Raw genomic sequence first — 26,784 nt, forward strand, 5'->3', positions numbered from 1 at the left:
AAAACAGGGGATATTGGATTGCCACCTAATGTAATGAGTAAGGTGAGTAAAATGGGTTGGCCAGCCTGGAGATAAATAAAAGTAGCAGCAGAATTTGGAGTTAGCAGGGAGAGCTATGCAGGAGATTCACAAAGGCCTGACAAGCCTGCAGATGACATATCACTGTGATAATTTTAGAACCAAGAAGGGTTGGAAATTATAGTTTATCCTCAACTTTCCAGAAGTTTGAAATACCCCTGTAATGTGATATATATAGCTGGTCCTGAGTTTCTCTTAGAGTAACATTTTGAGGCTTTAGAAGTTTTTAGTGCTCACTTCCCAGACAAGAGTGTGTGCCACTGACCAGTGGATCTCTGGGGCTTCATCCAGGTTCTCGGGGAGGAGCCAGGCCATAGTTCTGTTTTGGGCTCTCCTTGCTTTGGAGAGTTGTCACCACCAAGGGAGGAAGCAGAAGTGGCTGATGGAAGGAGCCCTTTACTCACTCATGAGACCGTGAGCCTGTGTCTTTTAAACCTACTTGTCATTTCTAAGCCAAGATTGTGTTTCTATCAGATGAAGATAGTAGTACTGACTACCCTCCAGTTAGCTTATCTCCAAAGGTTATCAGGACTGCCCCCATCAGCTTACCATCATCAGACTTTCCTTCCTCTGAGTTGTGCTCTGACATGCTGCCAGACTGCTCTGTCTACAACACGGATAAACTCCTTTTCTAACTTTCCTTTGCAGAGAAGGCAAAGCATGGCTTATTTGATCCTTGGAGGCCAGCCCTTAACTTGCTTGCTGGCCTCATCTCTCACACTTTCCAAAATGCATCCTGACCAGGCCCATTGTTCTCTCACAGAGGGCACTGTACTACCTGGCACAGCTCTTCCTTTGCCCAGCACGCTTCACTGCCAGACCGTTCCTGTCTGCCCTTCAAGCCCCAGTTCACATGCCAGCTCCCCCAAGAAACTTTTTGAAACCCTCCCCCCGCATTTTCCTACAGGCTGTGTACTCCTCTGGCCTATTGTGGCATCGTTATTCTAGAACGTTCCATTATCACACTGTTCTGCTGTCTTGTACCTAAGGCCTATACTCTAGCTTCTCTCACTAATGGGGTGAGGGGGCTTATGCCCCAGTGGGAACCATGAGTGGTTTTGCTTTCTTTATATTCCATCTTTGACATACCAGTGCTTTCCCTGCCACCCCTTTTGTTCTTTTTGTCATTGTCCTGGTCACTCTTTGAGGAATGTATTGGCAAAGAATGGGTTGCAGAAAGTGCCCCCCAGGAGAGACTGGATCTGCAGAATCTTTTTCAGTCTTCCCTCCTCTTTTTAAAACGATTTTATTTATCTATCTATCTATCTATCTATCTATCTATTTATTTATGAGGGACACAGAAAGAGAGGCAGAGACACAAGCAGAGGGAGGAGAAGCAGACTCCCTGCAAGAAGCCCGATGTGGGACTCCATCCTGGAATCTGGGATCAGGCCCTGAGCTGGAGCCAGACACTCAACCACTGAGTCACCCAGGTGTCCCCTCCCGCCCCCTTTCTTGGTGGTTGTTTAGCCACCAACATCCAAATGAGTTGAATTGCCAAAAGTAAAAATGGATGCATCTAGAGGATGGTGCATGGCTAAATAGGATGCAGGTATTATGCCCTGAAACCCTCCCACGCTTCTGTTATTTTTGATCTAAATGCTTAACTAACGTCTTATGCAAGTACTTGCTTGGGTATGGAAATGCAAACTCATGTGAACAAAGTCAGAACCCTTTGTCTCTTCCTCTTAGCCAGCACCTGGTTTTGTTAACAGTTACCACTTCTGTCAGCCATTCCTACAACTGTAATATCACCTCTGATGGTTGTAGTACATTCGGAAAAAAAGTTGTGTGTAGGGCAGCCTGGGTGGCTCAGCGGTTTAGCGCCGCCTTTGGCCCAGGGCATGATCCTGGAGACCCGGGATCGAGTCCCACGTCCGGCTCCCTGCATGGAGCCTGCTTCTCCTTCTGCCTGTGTCTCTGCCTCTTTCTCTCTGTATGTCTCTCATGAATAAATAAATAAAATCTTAAAAAAAAAAATTGTTGTGTGACCTTAGTATCAGCATCCCATGAGTATATGTGGAGACCCATGAGGTATAGAGCAAGGAAGATAACCTCTTCCTGGGGGAGAAAGATAAGAAAGATAGGAAGGTAGAGTTTGTTAGCAACACCGAACAAACAACACAGGTTGCCTCCTTTACTTGACCTATTCCTGTCTCTAATGTGGGGTGGTGATTTTTCCAAAATCTGTCTTGTCCCCTAGCCCCCAAATAATAGTTTCAGGAAGTGGTTTGTCTTTTGTTTGGCCTTGAAGTTTAAAAGATTACACGTAAAAGTTTCATGCAGTCTCTAATAGTACTATTCAATAGAAATATGGCATGAGACCCACTTCCGTCCCTTGCTGCTGTGGACTGTGGGCTGCCGGGGTCGGTGAAGGATCTCAAGATGGCTGGGCGAAAACTTGCTCTAAAAACCATTGACTGGGTAGCTTTTGGGGAGATCATACCCCGAAACCAGAAGGCCATTGCCAACTCCCTGAAATCCTGGAATGAGATGCTTACCTACAGGTTGGCTACTCTACCTGAGAAACCACCTGCTATCGACTGGGCTTACTACAAGGCCAATGTGGCAAAGGCTGGCTTGGTAGATGACTTTGAGAAGAAGTTTAATGCCCTGAAGGTTCCTGTGCCAGAGGATAAATACACTGTCCAAGTGGATGCTGAGGAAAAGGAAGATGTGAAAAGATGTGCTGAGTTTTTGTCCTTCTCAAAGGCCAGGATTGAAGAATATGAAAAAGCTGGAGAAGATGAAGAACATAATTCCATTTGATCAGATGACCATTGAGGACCTGAATGAAGTCTTCCCAGAAACCAAATTAGACAAGAAGAAGTACCCCTATTGGCCTCTCAAGCCAATTGAAAATTTATAAACTTGAGTTGAAGAGAAAGCACTGGCCCTCATATTATAAACGTTGGACATTAAAAATAATGATATGGTAAAAAAAATATGGCATGAGTACCTAGGGAACTTAAAATTTTTTGGTAGCCAAATTAGAATAAAAAGAAATAAGTGTAATTAATTTTAATAATGTAATTTTAACCCATTATGGCCAAAATATTATTTTAGCATTTAATCCTTATGGAAATATCAAGGCATTGTATATTCTTTTACTCCTACTAAATTTTTGAAATTTTATGCCTATAGCATTTCTGAATTCAGAATAGCCACATATGACGACTGGCTACTGTTTTGAAGAGTGCTGGCCAAATACTTCTGTATTCTGTAGCTTATACACCTTAAACCAGAAAATTGTCATTTGAGGGGGGTGAGTCATTGGATGGGGGTACCATATTTGTGACTTTGGAAGAAAAATGCATGATTTAAGTCTAAAGCTGGGCTTTCTTCATAAAGATGATCCTTGAACTACTTATTGGTAAAGTATATTAAATACTAGCTAATGACATTAATCTATGTTCTAGCATTCAAACCTGGTTCTTCAGAAAGATTTAGTATTTTGGGGTATGATTTTTAATACTCTTGAGACTGAAAATGAGTTTGTTTCATGGAAGGACTCTGCCTTTTCTTTCTCCCTTGGTGAGATCAGGGAGGCTGGGCAGTTCAGCACCCAGAGAGAGAGAGAGAGCAGAGAGCCCTAGACTTCTGTTTTCCCTGGAGAGGTGGTGGCTGAAACATCACAGTGGAGCAGTGCTATGCCCTTGTCATACAAAGGGAAGTGGAGACCCTGGGAAGCATTTCCTATTCTACAACTTTGACATTCCATCATGCTTATTGCAGGTGGGCTATGGGAAGGGTACTGGGCTTGGAGCCAGGAGATCCAAGGGTCACCATCTGTGTGACCTTCACTAATTTATGTAACCCCTCTGAGCTTCAATTTCCTCATCCGTGAAATGCTGATGATACATACGGATTTGGGAGGAGGTTTAGTGAGATAATGTGTGTAGGATGTTGTGTGTATGTTGTGGACACTAAAATTTTCTTGTGTCCACATGACACAACTTTGTATGATCCCCATAACCACCATTTCATTCCTGCTCTGAACAGGCAGTATATATTGAAACTTTTCAATAAGCCTGAGATGATGATAGAGAACTTGTTACTTTTCCCATTTCCTGATGTAGATGGGGCGGGGGGGGGGAGGTTTAGTAATTTGCCCCAAGTCCGCATTAGCCAAAAGGCAATTGGAGCTAGGATTTCTTGAAAATACTTTTTAAATATGAAATTCTAAAACATACACGAAAGTAAACTAGTAGAGGGTTTCTCAAAAAGGTTGAGCATCAGAATCACCTGGCTTTGTTAAAACATAGATTGTGAGGCTCCACCCCTAAAACATTCAGTAGGTCTGGGATGAATCTGCATTTCTAACAAGTTCCAGATGATGCTGAAGCTGCTGGTCTGGGACTACACCTTGAGAACTATTGGACTGGTACAATGAACTCCCATGTGCCTGTCAGCACCTCCAACAATAGTAAACATTTTTGGGGCCAAGATTTTAATCCTAACTCCCCACACCTGCCTTTAGCTGGTCCCCAAACAGCCTTTCTGATGATGAAGTATGCAGAAACTCTTCCAAGAATCAAATGTGTGTTATGACTTCCATCCCCTGCTTCCATCTTCAAATAAGTAGTGTAAAGTTGTTTTGAAATCTGACTGTATTGGGCCTTTTAGAGCCTTTTAGCTTAATTACTTGACCTCTTCATTTCAGAGTTCCAAAAATAGCTTTTGTTGACATAGGAGGAATTGAGAATTTCAAGCAAAATGCTAGAAAGAAAAATTGTTGGCTGGAAAAGAATCTGTAGCACAGATTTAAGATAGATTTATACAGTTTCCGTAGTGTGTCTTTTTCTTTTTTGCTCTCATTGTTGCTTTTTCCTTATGCAAAAATGGCAGGCAGAATTAGAAGCTAGGACAGATGCATGTGTGAGAGACACATGCTGAGCCCACTCGCTAGGCTTTCAGTCTGTTCTCTCTCTCTTTCCTTTGTATATCCTTCTTTTCCTCTCTTAGCCCCTGCTCCACCTCAGGGTAGAAGATCTTCAGGCATGGTCTTTGCAAGGACCAGATCCCCATGCCACTCAACTCTCCTCTCATGTGCCTGCATAGGGCATGGAGGAGTCCCTACATCCCTGTCTGGTCTTTTCTCATTAACATTCTCTGCACATCCCGTCGAGTGCAGCTGACTAAATGCAAGCAGCTTTGTGGGTTTTCATTAATTGGTATGATCTTTATTACTGCAGTTTGCATCTTACGTGTCTCTTATACCATTTTCTACAAGTTCTTGATTTGACAGTTTTCATAGAGTCTTTAATTCTGTTTATTTTAGTAATAGGATAATAATTTTTGGAAAACCACAGTTATTTATAAAACTGACAAATACAAACCCAGATTCTTTTCCTTCTATCAAACTGATGTTGAGTGTCCAAGTTTTGCTAATGCTGACATGCCTAATTAAAAAAAATTTTCATTTAGTGACAAGTCTTCTCATTTAAGTGCTTTTTTTTGTAGTGCTTTATAAAAACGGAATTAAACATCTTTTCAGTGTTTATAATATAAAGAACTGTGTTCACAAGTGTGTCATTCTTGCTGTTAGCCTGCTCTGAGGATAGCACCACATTTCAGTGTGAGAAATCTATTTAGATGTCTGAGACTTTGGTGTCCGGTATGTATTCTAAACATTTACCAGTTAGTTAACCATATGGGAATGCTCAGGTTTGAGCTTGCTTCCTCAGTCCAAGTTTAGATAAGGTCCTCTTTTCCTCCAGTTTATTGTATTGTGTGTTTGTGCACAGTGTTATTGAAAGTGCAAAAATCAAAACGTAGAGGCAGAGGTAAAGAGCATGGACAGGGGTCAGGAGATCTGGGATCTAGGCCCAGGCTTGCTAGCAACTCCTCTTGGGCATTGGGACAGTCATGTAACTCCCACGCTCCCAGGTTTTCCTCTCTGTAAGATGAGAGGGCTAGACCAGATAATCTCGGGTTCTGATGTTTACACAGCATAGTTCTAGTGTTACCTGACCTCCTGCTCCTTTTAAACAAGCATGCTTCTCAACAGCTGCTAAGGCCATTGTTCCCCGACACACTGATGAACAATCTGGAGAAGAACATGTTTTCCTGAAGGGGATGTGATCATATTTTGATTATCGTGATCTCCTAAATTTAATGTTCGGGGTCAAGGGAAGAAAGAGCATACCATAGGGTATCTGGGTGGCTCTGTTGGTTAAGCATCTGCCTTTGGCTCAGGTCATGATCCCAGGGTCCTGGTATTGTGCCTCACATCGGGCTCTGTGCTCATCGGGGAGCCTGCTTTTTCCTCTCACTCTGCCTGCAGCTCCCCTGCTTGTGTTCTCTCTCTGTCAAAAAAACAAATAAAAATATTTTAAAAATAAAATAAGAGCATGTCTATGACAAGGCAATGGGAGGTCGCTTTCCAGGGTGAGGATGGTACAGGACCTAGTTCTGTGCTGCTCAGCCCCTTTCATCCTATGCCAGTTTCCTTCCTAAAGGCCCGTCACAGCGTGGCACACTTGCCACTCTGGCCTTCTTTACCAGAGCAGGCTGTAGTCCAGGGGTGGCTTAGAGACATGTGGACACCCCAGGCAAGCCAGTCATTGGTACCACCTCAAACAGATGCCATTCAAATTGTTTACTGCTTTATTTTATTTATTTACTGATTGATTGTAGACTCTGTGCCCAGCATGGACCCCATCATGGGGCTTGAACTCACAACTCCAAGACCAAGACCTGAGCTGAGAGCAAGAGTCAGACGCCCAACCAACTGAGCCCCCCAGGCATCCCAATTGTTTATTATTTTAGATAAGAGACTGAGGGCTGCGTGGGGCAGAGATAGGGCAGGGACTGTGGCGCATAGCCATTCCTAGCCAACTTTAGTGCTGCCCACCTGTCCAGAGAAAGCAGGGCCCTACAGGTAAGCATTCTTTGTTTCTTCAGCACGTCCTTTGCAAAGCCCCAGTGCTCATCTGTGATAGCTTATTCATGTGTTCTTGGCAGCCAGAGTACCCTTTCAGAAGGGAGTTCTCCTAAATGTCATTTTCTTTCTCACATTGGATTTCCAGAGATGCTGTAGCACCCCTAGAGACTGGTGCCCCAAGCCCTTGGCCTGCTGCCACCCCATCCCCTTGCCATAGCTTTGCCTCAGCTATCCTGAGCAACTCATCACGTCTGGAACTCACAGTGCTCAGAGGAGGATTTATCCTGAAGCTAAGGAAGCTTCAGTTTCCGGATCCCTTCCAAGCCCCTGTGAGGGCCTCCAGCAATTTTATATTCATAATTTTGTATTTTTTTAAACCCCTTCCCTTTCCAAATATGCATTTTTAGGCCCCACAAAATCTGGTTCCATCTGGGAGCATGCTCCTTGGTGTCTCCCCATTTTCTCTGCAAGGAATCCCCAGTGCACCCTGAATGCTGGCTGACTGGTTCCTCTCCTAGGCTTGGCCCTGACCACCTCCTTTAAGAAGCAGCCCACATTGCCAGGTTCTGTTACTCATCCTGCACGTGTTCATTGGGTGCTTACACTATGCCAAGTCTTGTTCTAGGTGTTAAGAGAACAGTAAATAAAATGGAAATCCTTGCCTCTATGGAGTTGGTGATCTAACTGGGGGGGGGGGGGGGAGCAGGTTCATGCTAGGCAGGGTCAGATGCCACTTGTAGGTTCCAGCTGCTGTCATTCTGCTCTCATTGTTCACATGTCTGCCTCCCCTCTGGATTATGAGCTCTCTGGGTGGCGGGGGTGGGGAGTGGTGGGGGTGGGGGGTGGGGGAGGCTGTGTCCTGTTATCTTGGGGTCCGGAAGACCCTGGCGCAGTGCATATGGGAATGGACAGGCTCAGTAAAAGTTTGTAGAGAGAAGGAACACATTATTACTAATAACATTTGCATACAAAGAAGCGATGGCAGCCGCTAATTTCCTGTGCCCACCCTAATTACAGGAAAATGAGGATTCTCCCTTCAGATTTAACCACTTCATGAAGTTCCTGGTGGGAGTATGTAGTGACAGTAGTGTGTAAGACAGGCCACACTGATTAACTCCTGGCTTCAGAAGACCTTTCTTTCTTGTTGCAAGCTGCATGGCCCCCTCCCCAGCAACAGTGCTGGTGTCCTTTTGGCAATGTTGAGAAGTGCACAGGTTTGAAAATGGACTAAGTTCCATGAGGAATTTTTGTCTTAGCCAATCAAGTAGCTTTTATAGCCATGCAGATCAAGAAAGTTTTAAATTCTTTATAAGCAGAAACAATAAATTTCTCGTTTCTTATAATAGAATGCTTCAAGAGTTGCCGTTTCCTTAGTTTGCTATTTCAAGAAGTGGTATTCAGGATTTGAGCTTTGTTAACATTTAATTACCAGAGACACAAAATCCAGAAATGACTAGAAAGTTCACAGGAAGCTATCCTGTCAGAGAGAAAAAGCAATTAAATCAGTAAGCCTTTCTGCTGAGCTCTTCCCGTGGTTTTCGAGGCTTCATACATGATTAGCCAAAATTGAAGTCATTTGTGGGCCTATTGCTCTCCAGCTATGCTGGATTCCAGAGGACTCTTGTTTTCCTGGCATCCAGAGGATTCCTCAGCTTCTGTTTGCCTCTGGATCTGGAATTTCAATTTGCATGGATGTTGGGAAGCCAGACCCACAGTAACAAATGCTAGAGGAAGGGGTGAGGTCAGAGAGCCTCAAAGGGAGGTTCCTGGGGAGGGCACTGTGGATTGTGCCTTTTGGTACCTGTGACAACCACATGATCACTGGCAGTTCACCATGCTGCCCCTGCTTCGACCAGTGGATGGGGACTGGTGGGGCCATGGTATCAGGGGCTAACTGGTGTCTGTGTTCTTCCCTGAGATGCAACTCCTCCTTCCACTGCCCTGATCACATTGCTCTGGCCTGGATCTCCGGGCAAGGAAGCTAAGGTTTTAGTTCATTGTTATGAAAATGTCTGTGGGCTTTGGGCCTCCCAAACTCTCCAGAGTCTGCCTCCCCTCTCTCCCTGGAAGTGCCAGAAACCAGGTGTGAGTATCACTGCTTGAGGGCTTAGTGCCTGCCCCTCTGGCCTCCTCTAGAATCTTCAGTACTGCTGCTCTTGTGCACTGTGGGAGTGGGTCTGAAGTGCTTTAGTATATACATCTTGACCCCTCAGCTGCTGTTCTTCTCTGTCCTGCCTGACACCAACTTCATCAATACTTGGTTCAGTTTTTAATGTAAGCATCTATTTATGTTTATCTTGGGCTCAGTCCCTGAATTCCAGTGTCATCTCTATTAGTATACAGTTTCCTCTGCTTGGCCTTTTGTGTTTCCTTGTTTGTGAATGCTCCTACCATTGTTGTCTGTTTGATTTAATATGTTCTTGGAGATTACAGGAAAGTTTTTGTTAGCAGATTGGTAAAATTGAATGTACATGAAACATTCACCACTCCCCTCCCCCACCAAACAAATCACTGTCATGCAAACAATACATTTAATAATGATGATGATTGTAATAGTAATAACAACAGCTACATTTATCATGTACTTACAGTCTGCCAGGCTCTGTCAAGCATTTTACATGCATGCACTCAATGGAGCTTGATAATAGCCTCACACAACTTGCAGCTCAGCTTTCTTAACCACTGTACTGTACTGCCTTTGATTTGATCCACATCTGTGTGGTATCACCAGAGCCGATCTAGGTTTTGTGAGTGATAAAGCTTAGAATGTGGGAGGTCTAAAAAAAATCCAAAATTACAAATACAAAATGAGGCATGGAAGTTACTATTTTAATGATATTTGAAAAGAAATCACGACAAATTATAAATTTTAGAAAGCTAACTCAAACCCTAAACAAATACAGGAGAGCAACACATTTTTATGAACAAAAATCTCTTGATGCACTTGATACATTTCCCTGCATTTTTTAGTTTCATACTATTATTGCCTCTTCATATGATCGTGGTTTGGCTTGATCACTCTGCATTGCAAAGATAGGTCATTTAATCTTTCCTATATCATTAGTCAATATTTGTATTTTATTAATCATAGTTTAGGAAAGTTTCCTCTAGTTTTATAACATTTGATAACATCACATACATTTTAGGATTGAAAAAACCCTCTATTAGGTTTCTTTCTTTCCTTTTTAAGATTTCATTTATTTATTCATGAGAGACACACAGAGAAGCAGAGACATAGGCAGAGGGAGAAGCAGGCTCCCTGTGGGGAGCTTGATACAGAACTTGATCCCAGGACCCTGGGATCATGACCCGATCTGAAGGCAGACGTTCAACCACTGAGCCAACAGTTACCCTCTCCATTAGGTTTCTTTCATATATGAGCAGAATAATTTGGGGGCAATCTCCCAATTGTGCAGTGACTAACCTCAAGTATCCCCAAGTAGTTATGGGGCTAAACGCCTTGAAATATACCTGTATTGCAACATGGCCTCTCATGCTGCACCTCATGGGACCTGAGTCATGACATTGGGTGGACTGGCACAGGGGGCATGGTCCTGTGGAACTTCCTAAGAAGCCAAGATGCTGAGCAGCAACTGAACTCTACACAGACACGGGGCCTGGACAGGTGTTGATGCAAGTGAAGGACACCACGCTTTGTGCACAGTCACTGTGTCTCTGGGTCTTGGGCTAGATGCTGGGGTGGGGATGGGGGTGGGGGGTGCAGAGACCAGGAGACCCAGCCCTTTCCTGGGCACTATAGTCAAGGAGTTAAGCTGTTCACAGGTTGTTTCAATCCAAGGCAGAATGAACTGTACTCTAGGACTGCTACTCACTGGGGGTATCCTGGTCAGAGAAGGGAAAAGACTGTCTTTAATGGGTTGAGGGAGATGTGCCCCAGGTACAGAGCCAAGTACTGTGTGTCCTGGGGCTAGAGCAACTCTGCTTTCACTCCTTTGGCGTATTTGCCTGTGGGAGATTTGGTTTTCAGAAGAAGGATTCTGCTAAAATAGAACCTTTGTTGACTGCAGCCGTCAGGGCTGTAGGCCTGTGACAGGTGCAGAGGTGTGAGCAAGTGACAGGACCAGGTTTGTGTCAGAAGCAGAGCCACATGTCTTCTGTTCTGGGCCTGGGGGGTTAGAGATACAGCTGGAGCTTGCACAGATGCCTCCATAGGAGGGCTACATTTACATTGTTGATTAAGGAATTCAGAACTTTGCCCACCTGAAGAATTCCCACTCTTCCTTCAGCACCTTGAGGTATCACTCCTTGGTGAGGTGAGGAAATGTCCCAGCCCATGGCTGGCAGTTGGCTCAGCCTCCTTTCTTAGCTCTGCATTTAGCTTCTGCCAGCACCTCCTGCTATACTGAATTAAAGTATTTACGAGCCACCCTCTCCCACTGCCTAAAATGTCCTCAACTCAGTTCCTTGGCTACTCTCCAAGGAATGACTGCTGTCCCCCAGAACTGTGTATAACGTTTTAGAAAGTAATGGGTATACACATTTTGGGGGAGGGTGGGCCCAGGTTCTCAGAAGGAGCTCAGCACTGGGCATGTTCATTGTACCTCTCTGAATTTACAAATTCCAACCAACTCCTGGGTCATCAGAATCCCTGGGAAGCTTGTGGAGGCACAGATAGCTGATCCTAGCTGTAGAGTTTCTGATTCAGTTTACTTTTGTATTAACTTCTTAGGTGATGCTAATGCTGCTTATTACCAGGACCCCACTTTTAGAATCACTCTTGTAGACTTTTGTAAAGTTAAGATACCATGGTCCTCTTCCTGTCTGATTTAATGATAGCCTGAGAAACACATGTTCATAAATGAGGACATTTAACCTACAAATGGGGACAAAACCTAAAGAATTTGTATATATAGACCGAATTACATTTTTCACTTATTATAAGAGCGACATAATTATGCCCTGTACAAGCTCTGAATGTCACAGACTCAGGAGCTGGCTGAGCCCCCATCATGCTCAGGGAAACACAGCATCTTTTAATATTTAAAATCCACACTGGTGAATTATCAGGTTTTCAAAGCAAGGCGGTTCTTATGGCGTAGGAGCAGCTCTATCCACGACCACTGGTTTATCTGGATTGATTCTGGGCCCAGAATCTTGCTTTTGACCATAGAAAATCAAGAACTTGGCTTTGGTAATTGTGTCACCCCAGGAAGGTTTACACTTAAGCGTGTTGATGGCTTTAAAACCAAGAACACGTGCCAGATCTACACGAAGCCTCTTTCTGCTAAACTGGGAGTGGGGTCCTGGCAGCCTGGTAATTAGCTAATTTCATTTTGCTTGTTTGTGTGATGTTCCTGTCACCAGTGATGCTGTAGGCCGGTCAGTTCCCTATCCTAATGGGCTGTCTCCCTGCTCACGTGACTGCTTGGAAACGTTCGGAGGAGCTGAAGAACAGTGAACAGCTGTAACCAGTGAATCATCCATTTCAAGAAGAGCAGAAAATAATAGACAGTTATGCGCTTAACCCCCAGTTGAGTAGACCTGGAGGTGTGACTTCCCATGGGCCCACCGCAAATCTCCAAGCCCTCTCTTCAATCCTTTCCATTTGTGTCTTCTTCTCCTGTCTTTATCCAACAACTTGTGTTTTCTCCACTTCTGTGGCCCCGGCCTACCTCCATGCGAGGTATCCATCCCTTTGGTCTCCTCCTCCCCCATCGCCTCCTACTCTCTTTCTGTGTTCCCTCACAATCTCCGTTCTCACCCTTTCTGATCCTGTGAGGGCCACATGAGGTATGGTGCCAGTTATTAGTTATTTGTATTTGAAGCAGGAGCTTTTGCCTTGTTCTTAGGTAGCACATGAGTCACTCCCAGTTGACCCTTTTTCCTTGGGGTAGTGGTTCTGTCCTGGAAGCGCTCCCTGCAGCTGCTGAAGACTACTGCCCAATCAGGTCTGTAGGAGTCACTTCAGTGAGTGATCTAAGAGTCTGTACATGTGTCAAATCTTCATACTCCTTGAGACCAAAGAAGACATCTCATTCTTCCACGAAGATTTCCCTTATGTTGAAATCAACCCTGTGGGCTTTCCTGTTACATGCATCATCATTCTTTCACAGAAGCGTTGGCTTAGAACCTCTCCATGCGTTTACTCTGAGCATTGGTGAGCACAGATGGTTAAATGGGCAGCCTGGGGAAGAAAGAGTTCTGTGTGACAAAGACCATGTTCTGACCCAGTCTGCAAGTTACCTCGGACACTTCTGGCAACCAGCTCAACTTGTGATCCTCAGTTTGCAATCTCAGCAACTATGGAGTGGTGTTCCCATGCCTGCCTTATAGTGGCTCCAAGTGATGTTAAAAGATAAACTGAGGCATACTAAACATTTGTAGAGTTTGGACAAAAATCATTTTGAATTGGGTGGCACAAAACCGGAAGTTGTTAGGAGCTGTTAGGAGCTTGGAGAGACTTCTAGAGAGGAAGTGTGGAAGCAAACAGAAGAAATTATTTGGCCGTAGCCTAAAGCCTTGTTGGCTGTTTGTGAGTGGTTGTCTGTAGTGTGTTGATTTTATAACCTTGAGGCATTCCCAGGCTTGGATTTTGGTTTGCTTACATAGGCACATGGCTTCCTTGTTTAATTAAACAGTGGATTAGGTGCGATCATTTGTGTGAAAATCTTCCAGGTTACACAGTGGCCCCCAAAAGCAAGGTAATCCTAATAGCCACAATGTTACATTAAGTCATTAAATACTTCCAAGATACCATCAGGGGAAAACATCCACTCAGTTAACAAAAGCATATCATAAGTAGGCAAAACTGGCATGTGAATTATTTTTATAGTTTTCATTTATTAAACTGTGTAAACAATCTCAGTGTAGTCCAATTGTTGAGAAATAATCTTTAAATACATTTAAGAACATGTAAACATATATATCAGCCCAGAGACAGGAAACATCAGTTCATTGGAAATAGAAAATTAATATAAAGAATCATTAAATTGGTAAAGGAGATTAACTACAAACGGGTAAAGGTAACTCTGCAGCGAAATCAGCAAGTGATGGCTCTTGGGCCAAATCTGGCTGTGGCCTGTTTCTGTAAAGTTTTAATACCACCATGCCCATTTGTTTACTTGTTGTCTGTGGCTGCTTTTGTGCGACAGTATCAGAGTTAAGTAAACAGTAAAGCTGGCAAAGCCTAAAATATTTACTCTCTGGCTCTTTTCAGAAAAAGTTTGCCAACCCCTGCTCTAAGAATATAAGAGTAGTCTAGGGAGCTGTGCCGTAGGAGCAAGGCAGAAAACTCTCCAAAATATCATAGGCTAAGAAAAGACCCTTTCTCTGCAGGCCCCTGCAGCATCCTTCTTTGACAAGGGCTGACATTGTAGCACTGTTTTCCGACAGACTGACCTTGCCTTGTGGCCTGAAGTTAGTACACTGCTGGCCCTTGTGGGAAGGGGCAGGAAGGGAACACGGCCGCCAAGGATTCTGCAGACCCGGGGTACCTTTGGAGGGGTCCAGTGTGGAGGACCAGCCCTCTCTGGGTCATCTTTGCATTTTATTAGGAATATAGTCCTGGTTCCCAAGGAAAACGTTACTAATCATGACATACATCCGTTCTGCCAACAAACTCTTAAAGACTGGTTACCATGTACAGTGTAACAAACTAAAATAAAGGAGCTCATTATTTAAGTCAAATTAAACTATTTGGAAGAGGGACGCCTGGGTGGCTCAGTGGTTGGACATCTGCCTTTGGCTCGGGGCATGGTCCTGGAGACCTGGGATCAAGTCCCATGTTGGGCTCCCTGCATGGAGCCTGCTTCTCCCTCTGCCGATGTCTCTGCCTCTCTCTGTGTCTCTCTTGAATAAATAAATAAATAAAATCCTAAAAAAAAAAAAAAACAATTTTGAAGAGTATTTTTTATTTTTTTTGTGGCAATTCTTTCCTTAAAGATACTTTTTGTAAAAAAAAAAAAAACTTTTTGTAAATCTCCCTTTTTGAAAATTTTTTTATAGTTGAAATAGTTTAATATTATGAATATCTTACAAGAAGAAATGACACTTCCATGATGATAGCTTTAATTTTGGTGTATAGGTTTGTCTCTGCCCGTAAATGTTTATTTTGCATAATTATAATAACGATGGTGCCCTTGTTCAGTCATTACATTTTTTTCTTAGCATATCCAAACATCTTTGTCGCGTCTACTTTTAAATCAAGTAATTGAAGTTAAATATGAACAACTGTATGTAGGTTAGGTAGAGTAAGCCGACAACCCCTTTAAACAACTCTCCAGAACCTCAGTGGTTAACACAATAAATGCTTTCCTGCCTGCTCTCGGATATTTCAGCGCCTGTTTGAAGGAGGCAGCTTTCTGTTGGGTGATTCAGGATGCAGATTCCTTCTGTCTTGCGACTTTTATCCTCTCCTCAGGGCTCCTGAGTCTAGTGCTGGATTCTTGCGTGCATCTGGCAGATGGGAGAGGGGAGGGGGGCTATCGTAGTCACTTAGTTGGAACAGAATATAAAGGACTTAGGGGTACCTAAGCAACATATGTATTTCTCATGGTTCTAGAGGCTGGGAAGGCTATAAGATCAAGGCACCAGCCAACTTGGTGTCTGGAGAGAGAGATCTTGGTTCATAGATAGCTTTCTCCTCACTGTGTTCTCACATGGCAGAAGGGAACTCTCAGAGGTCTCTTTTATAAGATTACTAATTGAATTCTTAAGGACTCTACCTTCATGACTTAATTGCCTCCAAAGGCCCCACATCCTAAAATCATCACAATGGGGACTAGGTTTCAGCGTGGATTTTGGAAGGACACAGCATTCAGTCTTTTGCAGACAGCTTTTCTGGTCCAGGCTTGGCAGTGGCCATTCCCTTCCCCCTCACCTGCCATTGGCACAAGACAGAGGGTCACATGTAACTCTGAGGAGGCTGGGAAGTGTAGTCCTTCTGTACCTAGAAGGAAAGGAGAGATTTGAGGAATGTGCAGCAGCCTCAGCCACAATTCCCCAGATGTCTTTAGTATATTTTGTATATATTTATTATCATTTTATTAGGCACAACATTGAGATTATGTCATCAGATGATTTTTATTAATAGTTTCAAAAAATAATCTTGCAGGAACTATTGATATAATGGACTTTGTTACTTCTGAGAACATTGTGCATGTGCATGCATGCCTGTCTTATCACTTAGCATACTGTGATATAGCTAAATTGGTGTCTTTCTCCCTGACCTAGCACAGTTGGTACCTTCCATGTGGGACGTGATCACCACCATAGCAATGCATGGCAATAGATTTTACTGAGAAGGCTAACTTGAGAAATAGTCAGAAAAGGCATATTCTCTCATTTCTTTCCTATTCGCATATTGCCTTTGTCTTCTGCTCAGTGCCTGATAAGGGATGATCATCCCTACCTGCTTAGGTTCACCCACCCCCCCACAGCTTACATTTTTATCTGTTAGGTATTATAAGTATATAGACATTTTAGGAGACAGGGATATTTTGACACCCTGAAAAGAGTTCCGTAGAGCCTTATATGAAATAGTGAAGCCCTGTGCTGTGGGTGCTTTAAGCCTGGCCCAAGGAGGGTGCCACTGTTGGCATCCAGCCTTCACTACCACACCACGGCTGGACCCCTCCAAGCAGGGCAGTTCCGGCAGAGTGTAAAGCTTGGATGGGGACTGACCAAACCAGGGGTGACCCAAGACACAACTGGACGTCCACGAGACTTCATAGCTTTCTTTGCGCTTTAATAACTAAGTAAGCATGACTGTAGATGGAGTACCAGGAAGTGTCTTCTGTTACCTCATTTATTTAAAAATTTTTTTTTGTATTTATTTTTACTGGAGTTCGATTTGCCAACATACAGTATGGCACCCAGTGCTCATCCCATCAAGTGCCCCTTTAAAAATATGTTTTAGGGGATCCTTGGGTGGCTCAGTGGTTTAGTGCCTGCCTTCGGCTCAGGGTGTGATCCTGGAGTCCTGGGGTTGAGTCTGGTGTCGAGTTCCTTGCATGGAGCCTGCTTCTCCCTCTGCCTGGGTCTCTGCCTCTTTCTCTCTCTCTCTCTCTGTCTCTAATGAATAAATAAATAAATAAAACCTAAAAAAAAATCAGTGCTCACCAACATATAAATACTCTGAGTTCTATGTGAAGATATAGTAGAAAGTAATTGAGGATAATCATAGACTCACAGAGATGCTAAAAAAAAAAAAACATTTTATCTCTTGCTTCTGATTCTAATTTGTAGCAAAATTAACGTACTCTTATTGAAGAAAAGTTGGAAAATGCAAAAACAGATCGTATAAAGTTCTTTAATCTCAAGGAATTGTATTTATCTATACGAATGTTTCAATTGCTTATTTTTTCACCTTTTAGGCAAAGCCAAAGCTGATTGAACCACTCGACTATGAAAATGTCATCGTCCAAAAGAAGACACAGATCCTGAATGATTGTTTAAGGGAGATGCTTCTCTTCCCTTATGATGACTTTCAGGTAGATAACTTTTATTTTTATTTTTTTAAATTTTTTTTAATTTTTTTTTTAGATAACTTTTAAATAGAGCCACGTGGTTGGTCTTTACAAACAATTCTTTTTTATCTACTGATTTATTGTTTGGTTATTTAATTTTAGGATTTTTAAAAGATGAAGATGTTATTTAAGAGAGAAAAGTGATGTCATTACATTTTTCCATGCATTCCTTTATGGGTTGATTTTTTAAAAATGGTATTATTTTTGCATATAAACACACAGATATGAATATGTATTAAGTATATTTACATACACATATAGGCAAATATATGTATACGCATACATACGTATGTATTATGGGTAGAATGTAAGTTTTTTGTGTGTGTGTGTTATATTTTTAATAAAAGTGCTATACTCTGGGTGGATTTAATGGACACAAAAGCCTCTTAATGTCTTATGAGCTTTGTGAAGGGAGACTTTGGGTTTTTGCCCAGTGCCTTGGCCCTAAGGATGGAATTTTCTGGGGAGCAGTGGAGGATTTTATCGTGTGTCCTTTCAGGATAACACTTTGGGAAACCACCACGAGAGAGCTCCTGGACCATGTGTGCGCTCACAGAGAAGGGCTTGGGGTAACCAGGAATGTCCTGACATCTACCTCTCTGGTGTGGTGACAGGTGCTGTTCCTTGGATCTCAGCAGCTGCCAGCAGAGGACCTGGTACTGCTTCTGCTGTGAGCTGCTGTCCAGATTGTTACTTGATGTCTTTCAGATTGCCAAAGCCCTGAGGCTGAGCAACACATAAGAGCTTTGAGGCTAATGAGGAGTGAGAATAGGACCCCAGTGGTGTTGGATACCTGGCAACCTAGAGTCACCTTGGTCTGATTGTTTCTTTTACTCTCTGGAGCCTACCTTATCATGGCGTTTCCTTCTTTTCTGCCTCGAAGCTTCTTTACCTGGTGCTGTTACCCTGTCTTAATTTTTTTGAAGCTTTATTCTTTGTTGTTTATAAATGATTATACTTTCATTTCTTTCTAAAAAATAAGGAAGGCCATGGAAGTGGCATTGGGCATTAGTGTGATGCTGCTGCCAAGGTATCTTCCACTGATAAATGGCTTCAGATCATGCCTCAAAATATGAGGCTTTAAAAACTTCATTGCATGAGTAGACTATTCAGCTAAAACGTAAAATGAAGCCTCAGAATGATTTCTCTTGCCTGTGATTTTGGCAATAAATTTATTAGCATGAGAAGTTAAATCAGATGATTACAAATTATACTTCTCATTGACATATGTTTCCTGTAGTGTGCTCTGAGGAAGCCAGAGGTTATCTTATCATTCTCTAAGAATGAAGTATGTATTCTTCTTGGTATGAGTCATAAAGTCACCCTGAGTGTTTGCAACCTAGAATGCAAAGTTGTATTTGCAGCCTGAGATAAAATTACTTAAGATGCAAACAAACCAAAGAAACAAGATACAGTTAATTTAGTATCATCTTTTACCCCAGGGACAAGGAAGCTGGATGTTTTAGCAGTTGTAGAACCAGATGATTGAAACCCTGAGAAAAACTCCTTTGTCCCTTTTGCTTGCAACTATTTCTCTGGAGACACCAGGCATAGATTTTCTAGGAAACGCAAAGAACTCACTGACATTTTGCTGGCCAAGATTGAATAAGCAAGTATCATTTTCTGTTTTTGGGAAGTTTTCCCCAAAGATTAAGGAGCTTGGATTTCAGCTTTGATCCCTATCACAGCAATTATGATGGGCTCCATTCAAATTTGGACGCTATTATTTATTTTCCTGGAGATTTCTATATTCTAAGGAAGGCCATTGACACTGTACTTTCTTGCTAGATTTGGTGATTTTATTTTATTTTATTTTATTTTATTATTATTATTTTTTAGATTTGATGATTTTAATAACTGTCTGCATAGCTGAATGAGCAAAATGTCTTAGAAGTGTCATAGATTCCCTCTCTTATCCCTCTATTTTTAGGCAGAATAAAATAATAATATATAGGGAACTATCCTTATATTATTAAAAGCAGAGGGAACAATTAGATCAGGGAGAAGTATTTAGTACAGAAAAAAAATAGCAAGTTGGTTAGGAAGTGGGTCAACTAGTGAGCAAAATTCATGTTGGGGGTCAATTTGCAATACCATGCTTACTAGTTAAACAATATTAACTTTAAAATAATAGAACTTTGTGCAAAATTCTGTCAAGTACATCTTAAGTGATAATTTACTAAAATATAGGTATGGATAGCGATGAAACATTTGTACAGTTTTAGAGTAGGACATGTGTTGATCTTGGTCAGCTTTTTTTTCTTTTTTTCTTTTTTTCTTTTTTTTTAAGATTGATTTATTTATTTTAGAGACAGGAGGGTGAGAGAGGCAGAGGGAGAGAAAGTCCAAAGCAGTTTCCTTACTGAGCATGGAGCCTAATGTGTAGCTCAATCTCATGACCCTGAGATCACAGGTTTCAACCTGAGCTGAAACCAAGAGTCATATGCTTAACTGACTGTGCCACCCAGGTGCCCTGGTGTTGGTCAGTTTTCAAGGACACCTGTGTTCCCTGAACACGAGTCCTATGTAGAGAAGATTTATTTTGGTCAAACATACTTGCTGAAGGTTAGGAGAAGAGTGTTTAAAAAAAAAAAAAAAAAAACAGACAAAATAAGCTGAGAGATAGGGAGTCAATGTGGATTTTAAAAAGACAAAAGGAGGGTACCTCGGTGGCTCAATCAATTAAGCATCTGCCTTTAGCCCAGGTCATAATCCTAGGGTCCTGGGATTGAGCCCCATATTGGGCTCCCTGCTCAGTGGGGAGCCTGCTTCTCCCTCTCCCTCTGCCTCCCTCTCCCTCTGCTTGTTTTCTCTCTCTGTCAAATAAATAAATAAAATCTTAAAAAAAAAAAAAAAAAGGCAAAGGATTCAGTTCTCAGTCTTTAGAATATTTATGAAGTAAAGTTTTATCCGCCAGGGCCAGGGGCAGGAGTGTGTGGCCAATACATCCCTCACTAGCTGACTGTACTTCTTTTTTCAGAATCAACCCCATACTTTTAGATCTGTTCTATTCTGTCCCTGCTTTGGCATCATGGTTCTTCTTGCAGGCAATATCTTCTTTTCTCTTCCTTCCTTCTAGAACCTTCTCACCCTTCCCAGACTGCTTCATGTCCCACGTCCTCTGAAGCAGTTCAAGTCGACGGTGATTTGTTTCCCCATTTTCTTAGTCCCTCTAATACTTACTATTCACACTGTATATATTTATACTTAAAAGTTCATTGTCTTGGGCTTTTTACTAACAGCTTTTTATGCTTTTTGTGGAGCAGTGTCACCACCACCTGTGCTGTGGCCCCAGTGAAGGCTCAGGCACCGTGTGTGTGAATCTCTGTCCTCCTCCCCCACCTCACATCTACCTCATCTCTGCACTCTGGATAATAGGGCCTGGTACTTCTGGCTCCGTTTAAAATCAGTAAAATTATTCTGAATGTTGGTAGTTTTCTTTGGTTCACAAAGTAAATATGAATGCCATTGAGCACATGTGGAAGTGCCTTGAACTAGGTTGTAAACCTTTTTGCCAGATCACTGTGATTTGGTTTAACAGACACTAGTGGTCTTAAAGTTTTGTGACCTCATGAGGTTTCCTTGGCATAAATAAGCCTGAGAAGTTACTTTTCCTTGGGTAAGTTGAAAATAAACTTGAAAAGCCAATTAGAGACAGTTGATAACTTTTATTGTTAGAATGTTTTATTTAGTTCAAGAAATGAAAGTTGACTTTTGCTGAAGAAATGACACATCTATACACAATTGAAAAGTCAATGCCCAGGACTGCTCCCTTTCTTGTCAGACACATGGTATGTGATGTGGGTCTGGCCATTGACTTCCCATCTTGGTTGTCCTTCAGGTGGAAATCTTTTACCAGATGATGCTGGTGGTTTGACACTCTTTTTTTTTTTTAAATACAGCCTTTCTTTTTTTAAAATTTATTTATGATAGTCACACAGAGAGAGAGAGAGAGAGAGAGGCAGAGACACAGGCAGAGGGAGAAGCAGGCTCCATGCACCGGGAGCCCGACGTGGGATTCGATCCCGGGTCTCCAGGATCGCGCCCTGGGCCAAAGGCAGGCGCCAAACCGCTGCGCCACCCAGGGATCCCTGGTTTGACATTCTTAACTGTTGCCGTCACTCTGCCGAATCTGTACCTTGCTTTAGAGCTCATTGTATCCTGGCTTGTTACACAGCTTACTAATGTGTGTGCAGTTATATAAAAGGATAGAATATGGGGAAGGTGGTAATTAGTCGAAAAGGATGCTGGTGGCAATTTATGGATCCATTTACATTTCACAAAAATTAGTCTTTGGTGTGTGATACAAACTAACAAGGGATAGAATTTGTATGGAAGAAATAAAAGGGAGCATACCATGTTTTACTTTCAGAGATATACCTAAAGGATTTGAAAGCAGAGACTTAGAGAATACTTGTACACCATGTTCATGGCAGCATTAATCATAATAGCCAAAATGTGGAAACAACCCAAGTATCCATCAGTGAATGAATGGATAAACAAAGTGTGGTCTATCCATATAATGGAATGTTATTCAGCCTTCAAAAGGAAGGAAATTCTGGCATGTGCTACGACATGGGTGAGCTTTAGAGCATATTATGCTAAGTGAAGTGTGACAATCAGAAAGGACAAATACTGTATGAATAGTCACATTTATAGAGACAGGCAGTAAAATGGTGGTTGTCAGAAGCTGGGGGAATAGGGAGTTACTGTTTAATAGGTACAGAGTTTCGGTTTTGTGGGATGAAAAGGGTTCTATGGGTAGATGGTGGTGATAGCTGCACCACAGCGAGAATGTTCTTAACGCTACTGAATTGTACACTTAAAAATGGTTTAAATGGTAAATTTTATGTGATGGATATTTTACCACAATTGAAAGAAAAGAGCACGTGGTTGCAAGATTTCTGTGCTCCTGCACATGGATGTGAAATAGTTGTCGTCATTAAAAACTGTTCAGAATCAAAAGTGAGGAGTAATTTCTTGGGTGTTCTTCCTGCATATTTCATGGTTTAGTATCAACATCATATTCCCTAGCAAGAGAATTTAAAATGAAAAATAGGAGTACCAAGGAAAGATGATTAGTGATTGGAATCCTAGAAATTTTCAGTTTTTGAAATGTTTAGATACAGGATAATCCTAAAGTGTTCTCAGCATTGTATAGAAAAAATGTGGTTAATCCATTTCCCTTTAAATAACATCCTGATTTTTATTTTTCCTCTGTTTCTTTTCCTCCTCTACTTACATGAGACTGATACTGATCTACAAACCACTGATCTGGAAAGGAAGCCAGGCCCTGCTACTTACAAAGGGCCTGGAAGTCCCTGATCTCATTTCCCATCTGTCCTTTTGAAAAGAAAAAATTCTTTCCACAGTGTTTTGTCCTCACTTTTTATTATATAGTGCCAAAAAAATAATCTCAGTACTTTGTTTTGAATTTTTTATTGAAAAATGTTCTTTCGATAAATTCCTCGAAATTTTTATCCGAGGGAATTCAGTGGCCAATGGTATAACTTTCTGTGAACATTGTGGTTTCTGGGGCATTAATTCATGTCCAGGATTGAACCTACCTGAATAAAATCTGGATAAGTAATATTTCTAAATTGATATTGGCCAGACTTTAACAAGATGAGGATTTTAATTCTAGTTTAAGTAATGACTTTTACAGAAAACACATACAGATCATGCTTTCATCGTCAAACGTGTCCTACAAGCTTATTTTTTTGGACAGAACTCATCAGTCAAGTTGAAGAGTATATTTGATTAGCTTATAACTGATAGTTCTATTCCTTGTGCAAAGGGCTCGGCCTTGTAGATGCTTAGAGTGTAAGACAGGGCTCCAGCTTTCAAACTGCTCAAAACTTAGAGAATTACTTAAGGTTTATAATAATGAGAATGTGACTAGTATCATGATAGAGATTGAGTCCCATGAGAATTTATTCTGTTAAGTTGGAGATAGAGGGATATCCAGGTATTAAGAATCCTTTTAGTGGTTGGAAATGTAGAAGTTTAGCCTAAGAGAGGAGCAGGGCTTATTGATCTGGGCTTACCCATAGAAATGTGAGTCAGCAGCCCAGAGACCAGGAGGATGGGGATGCCTTCAGGAGACTGGATCTTGGTGCCTTCCCTGAGGAAGGGAAACAGACTGAAGTAGGGAAAGAACCAGGAAACTGCAGGATCCTAGAAGACAGGGGGAGGAGTTTGAAGAAGGTAGGCAGAAAGGGCAGTCTCATGCTCCTCCTGATGAGATAGGGAGTTGATATCTAGGACATCTTTGCCAGTGAAGGTAGTTTTTGTCCAGAGCTGATGAAGTGAGCAGGTGGGGTATAGGAGTTCATGTTAAATAGTAGCAGAGAGAAGGAATCATCATGGTTCTGAATAAGAACAAAGGTTTTATCAGGATTGGGAAAATGAGAATGAGCTAAGAAAAGTCCAGGAATGGGGAAGACTTGGAAGATGCCAGTGTTACAGGGATGTGGTTTGAAACAGGGCTCTTCACGGGGGCACCTGGGTGGCTCAATAAGCATATGACTCTTGGTTTCCGCTTAGGTCATGATCTCTGTGTTATCAGATCGAGCCCTGCTTCAGGCTTCACACTCAGGAGAGCTTGAGATTCTTTCCCTCTCCCTCCTTCTCTGCTCTTCCCCCCACCCTCCCACCCCTGCTCATGCTCTCATAAATAAATAAATAAACAAATAAACAGATAAACAAATAAAAAATCTTAAACAGCGTTCTTGGGGATCTTGGGGGGATGGGTCTTATTGTAAATGTAACAGGAAAAGAAAGTGATTTAGGAACATTTGGTTGTTCTTTCCTTGATTGTCACATTTGTTTCTTAATTTGTTTAAAATCTTGTTCAGCTCAACAAACTTAAAGGAATATCAGTCTTGGAAACATGCCAATTCAGTATTATTTAAGTGAGGGTGAAAATGACTTGTGAAAAACAGCTTCTCTACCAGATACTCTATCAGCAGCCACGGAAATATATTGAGGAACCATAATTAACTTTGATTTGTGCCATGCTTTCTGAATGAAAATGGCAGTCTTGTTTGGGATCAGAAGATGAGCTGGCATGATTGCTGCTGCTCCTCAGTGAGGTTCAGCTGATGTGCTACTGTGGTGGGCATTCTGGTCTTCCTCTGTTACAGATCCCCACTCTCTGTTACAGGTAGAGCAGGTCCATTCATCCATCAATGGAGGTAGATATTATGCTCCATGGCATACAACACTAGGGGATGTGATGGACGTGTGTTCTGTGTTATACTGGTGGGGGCATTCATGCAGAATATGTGATGGTGTCCCAGAAGCTGGGTAATTTAGGAAACTGTGGTGCCTGCCCTAAAACCATTAGAATAAAATCTTATCAGTTTGATTTCTGTGTTTACAAAGCACATTAGCTATTTTCCTCAACATAGCCTGGTAAGGGAAGTAACCTTTTTTTCCTCTGAGGCAGATACTATATTACATGATTTCTTACTAGAAATGCTTTACAATGCTGAGGAAAACTTACGATCAAGTAAGGAGTTGAGATTAACTACATAAATAGTTAGATGAAATAAGACACACACGATATCACCTGCATAAATAATCTAAGATTAGATTCTCTTATATAAATTGAATGATACTGGATAAATCTAGTAGTCCACCACTGTATGCATATATTCCCCATGTCAGGTCACAAACCCTTCCTCTCTTCCTTACTCAAATCTTCTTTGCTTCATTAAAATAATGTTTGGCTCACATTGAAAATAGGTCAGAGGGAATGGGAATGTCCCACAATTGGTAGAAATGTTAAGCACAGACCATACTTGTAAGCATTGGGGGGTAGGAGGAGAATTTTATCTGTGTGATTAGTGTATTTGTCTTAGGTTATTTTTTATTTTTATTTTTAAAAAATTTTTAAAAGATTTTTATTTATTTGTCTTAGGTTATTAAACACAACTAACAAACACACATAGAGGAAGTTCTAAGCGAAGGTGTTATCCTAAGACCATGTAAGCATGTTGAGATTTATTTATACTGTATCTCTACTTTCATTGAATATCTATCTTTATTATAATTGTTTGTAACTATCAAACCATCTCAAGGTGGCAGATCAAGGGAGTAGAAGAGGAGACACAGTATGATTGCATGCAAAAACAAGAACAGATGTCCTTAAAGAGAAAATCTAGGTTTTGGCCTGAGAATTACCAGATGTCACTTAACATATTAGTAAGTTCAAAATCTCTGTGGTTTCTACAACCTGGAATGGTCCTGCTGTGTCCATTGCTCTACCTTTTTCCACCAGGGTTGCCTGGCTGAGCTAGATACTGCCAAGTGTGTCCTGCTCAGAGTGCACAGCAGCACCCTCAGTGTGCATATGAGATCCAGAGAGATCAGAGTAAGAAAGTTCAGCAATGTCCCCTGATGTCAGAAGTCCTGGAGTCAGGACTTCCCCATCTGCTTAGCATTTTATCTGCAAAGCGTAATCTCTGCTCCACTGTGTTTAAAATAAGACTCTGGATGGCATCCCAGGAGCTGAAGTGCTGAGGCCTCTGATGCTCTGATAAGACCAACGTGGTGGTGGTGGTGCTGGCAAATGCTTGGAGGGATTTGAGAGAAATCATCCTTGATGCATAAGTGAAACTTTACACCTGAGTCATAAGGAGAACATGAGGCAGTGAGCCTTCCTGAGAGGAAAGTTCACCAGTATTTTGGAATATGTAAATAATGACCATGTTTTAACATGAAGTGTATTCACTATGAGTTCACACAAAGATAAGAGGAGTTCACACAAAGATAGGATCTTTTTAAGCAACTAAAATCGTATTCTAAAGAAAGACATATGGAGCCATATACAGATAAGTAGAAGATGAAAGAGACTGTGCTTGCTTATACCTTCCCCAAGGTTATGTTACCAAATGGAACTTAAATCAATCAGAGGGCTGGTGGGCCCTCTAGACACTAGGAGTAGTGGCAAGACCGAAGATTTAGTCATGGGACCTGAGGTTTAGCCCCTGGTCTCTCTGTTACTAACCTGGGTGTCAGGGTAAGTGATAAGCCTCCTTAAAACTCACTTTTCTTAATCTATAGTTCAAAGGTAACATTTGTCCTGAAATTTGGGTTTTCATAGATAGGTGAGAATTCAAAGAGTCACCACCATTCAGGTATTCAGGAAAGCTCTTTGCACATCTGGCTGATATCTCTCACTTAGCAGGAAGGGAGCTGAGGGCCTGGGAAGCTCTCTAGGTAACATCAGTTCATTTTTGAGGATGGCGATGTTTAATTGCAAAGACATGTGATGTGGAACAAGTTGAGCCCCATACTCATGGGGAAACTGGATCTGCCGCTTGTCCC

At 41.9% G+C, this 26,784-nt stretch overlaps 1 protein-coding gene across 31 annotated transcripts in view; it reads left to right on the plus strand.

Moving 5' to 3' along the window:
* Window positions 1-26,784, plus strand: part of DOCK9 (dedicator of cytokinesis 9) — a 279,512-nt gene that overhangs the window by 110,767 nt on the left and 141,961 nt on the right. For all 31 annotated transcript variants that reach the window (XM_077855103.1, XM_077855109.1, XM_077855120.1 and 28 more), the window contains exon 2: window positions 17,299-17,415. In XM_077855103.1, the coding sequence (XP_077711229.1) occupies window positions 17,299-17,415 (117 nt within the window). The remainder of the gene's footprint in view (window positions 1-17,298; window positions 17,416-26,784) is intronic.

This window comes from Canis aureus, chromosome 17 (assembly GCF_053574225.1).
Source record: "Canis aureus isolate CA01 chromosome 17, VMU_Caureus_v.1.0, whole genome shotgun sequence".
Classification (NCBI taxonomy): Eukaryota; Metazoa; Chordata; class Mammalia; order Carnivora; family Canidae; genus Canis; species Canis aureus.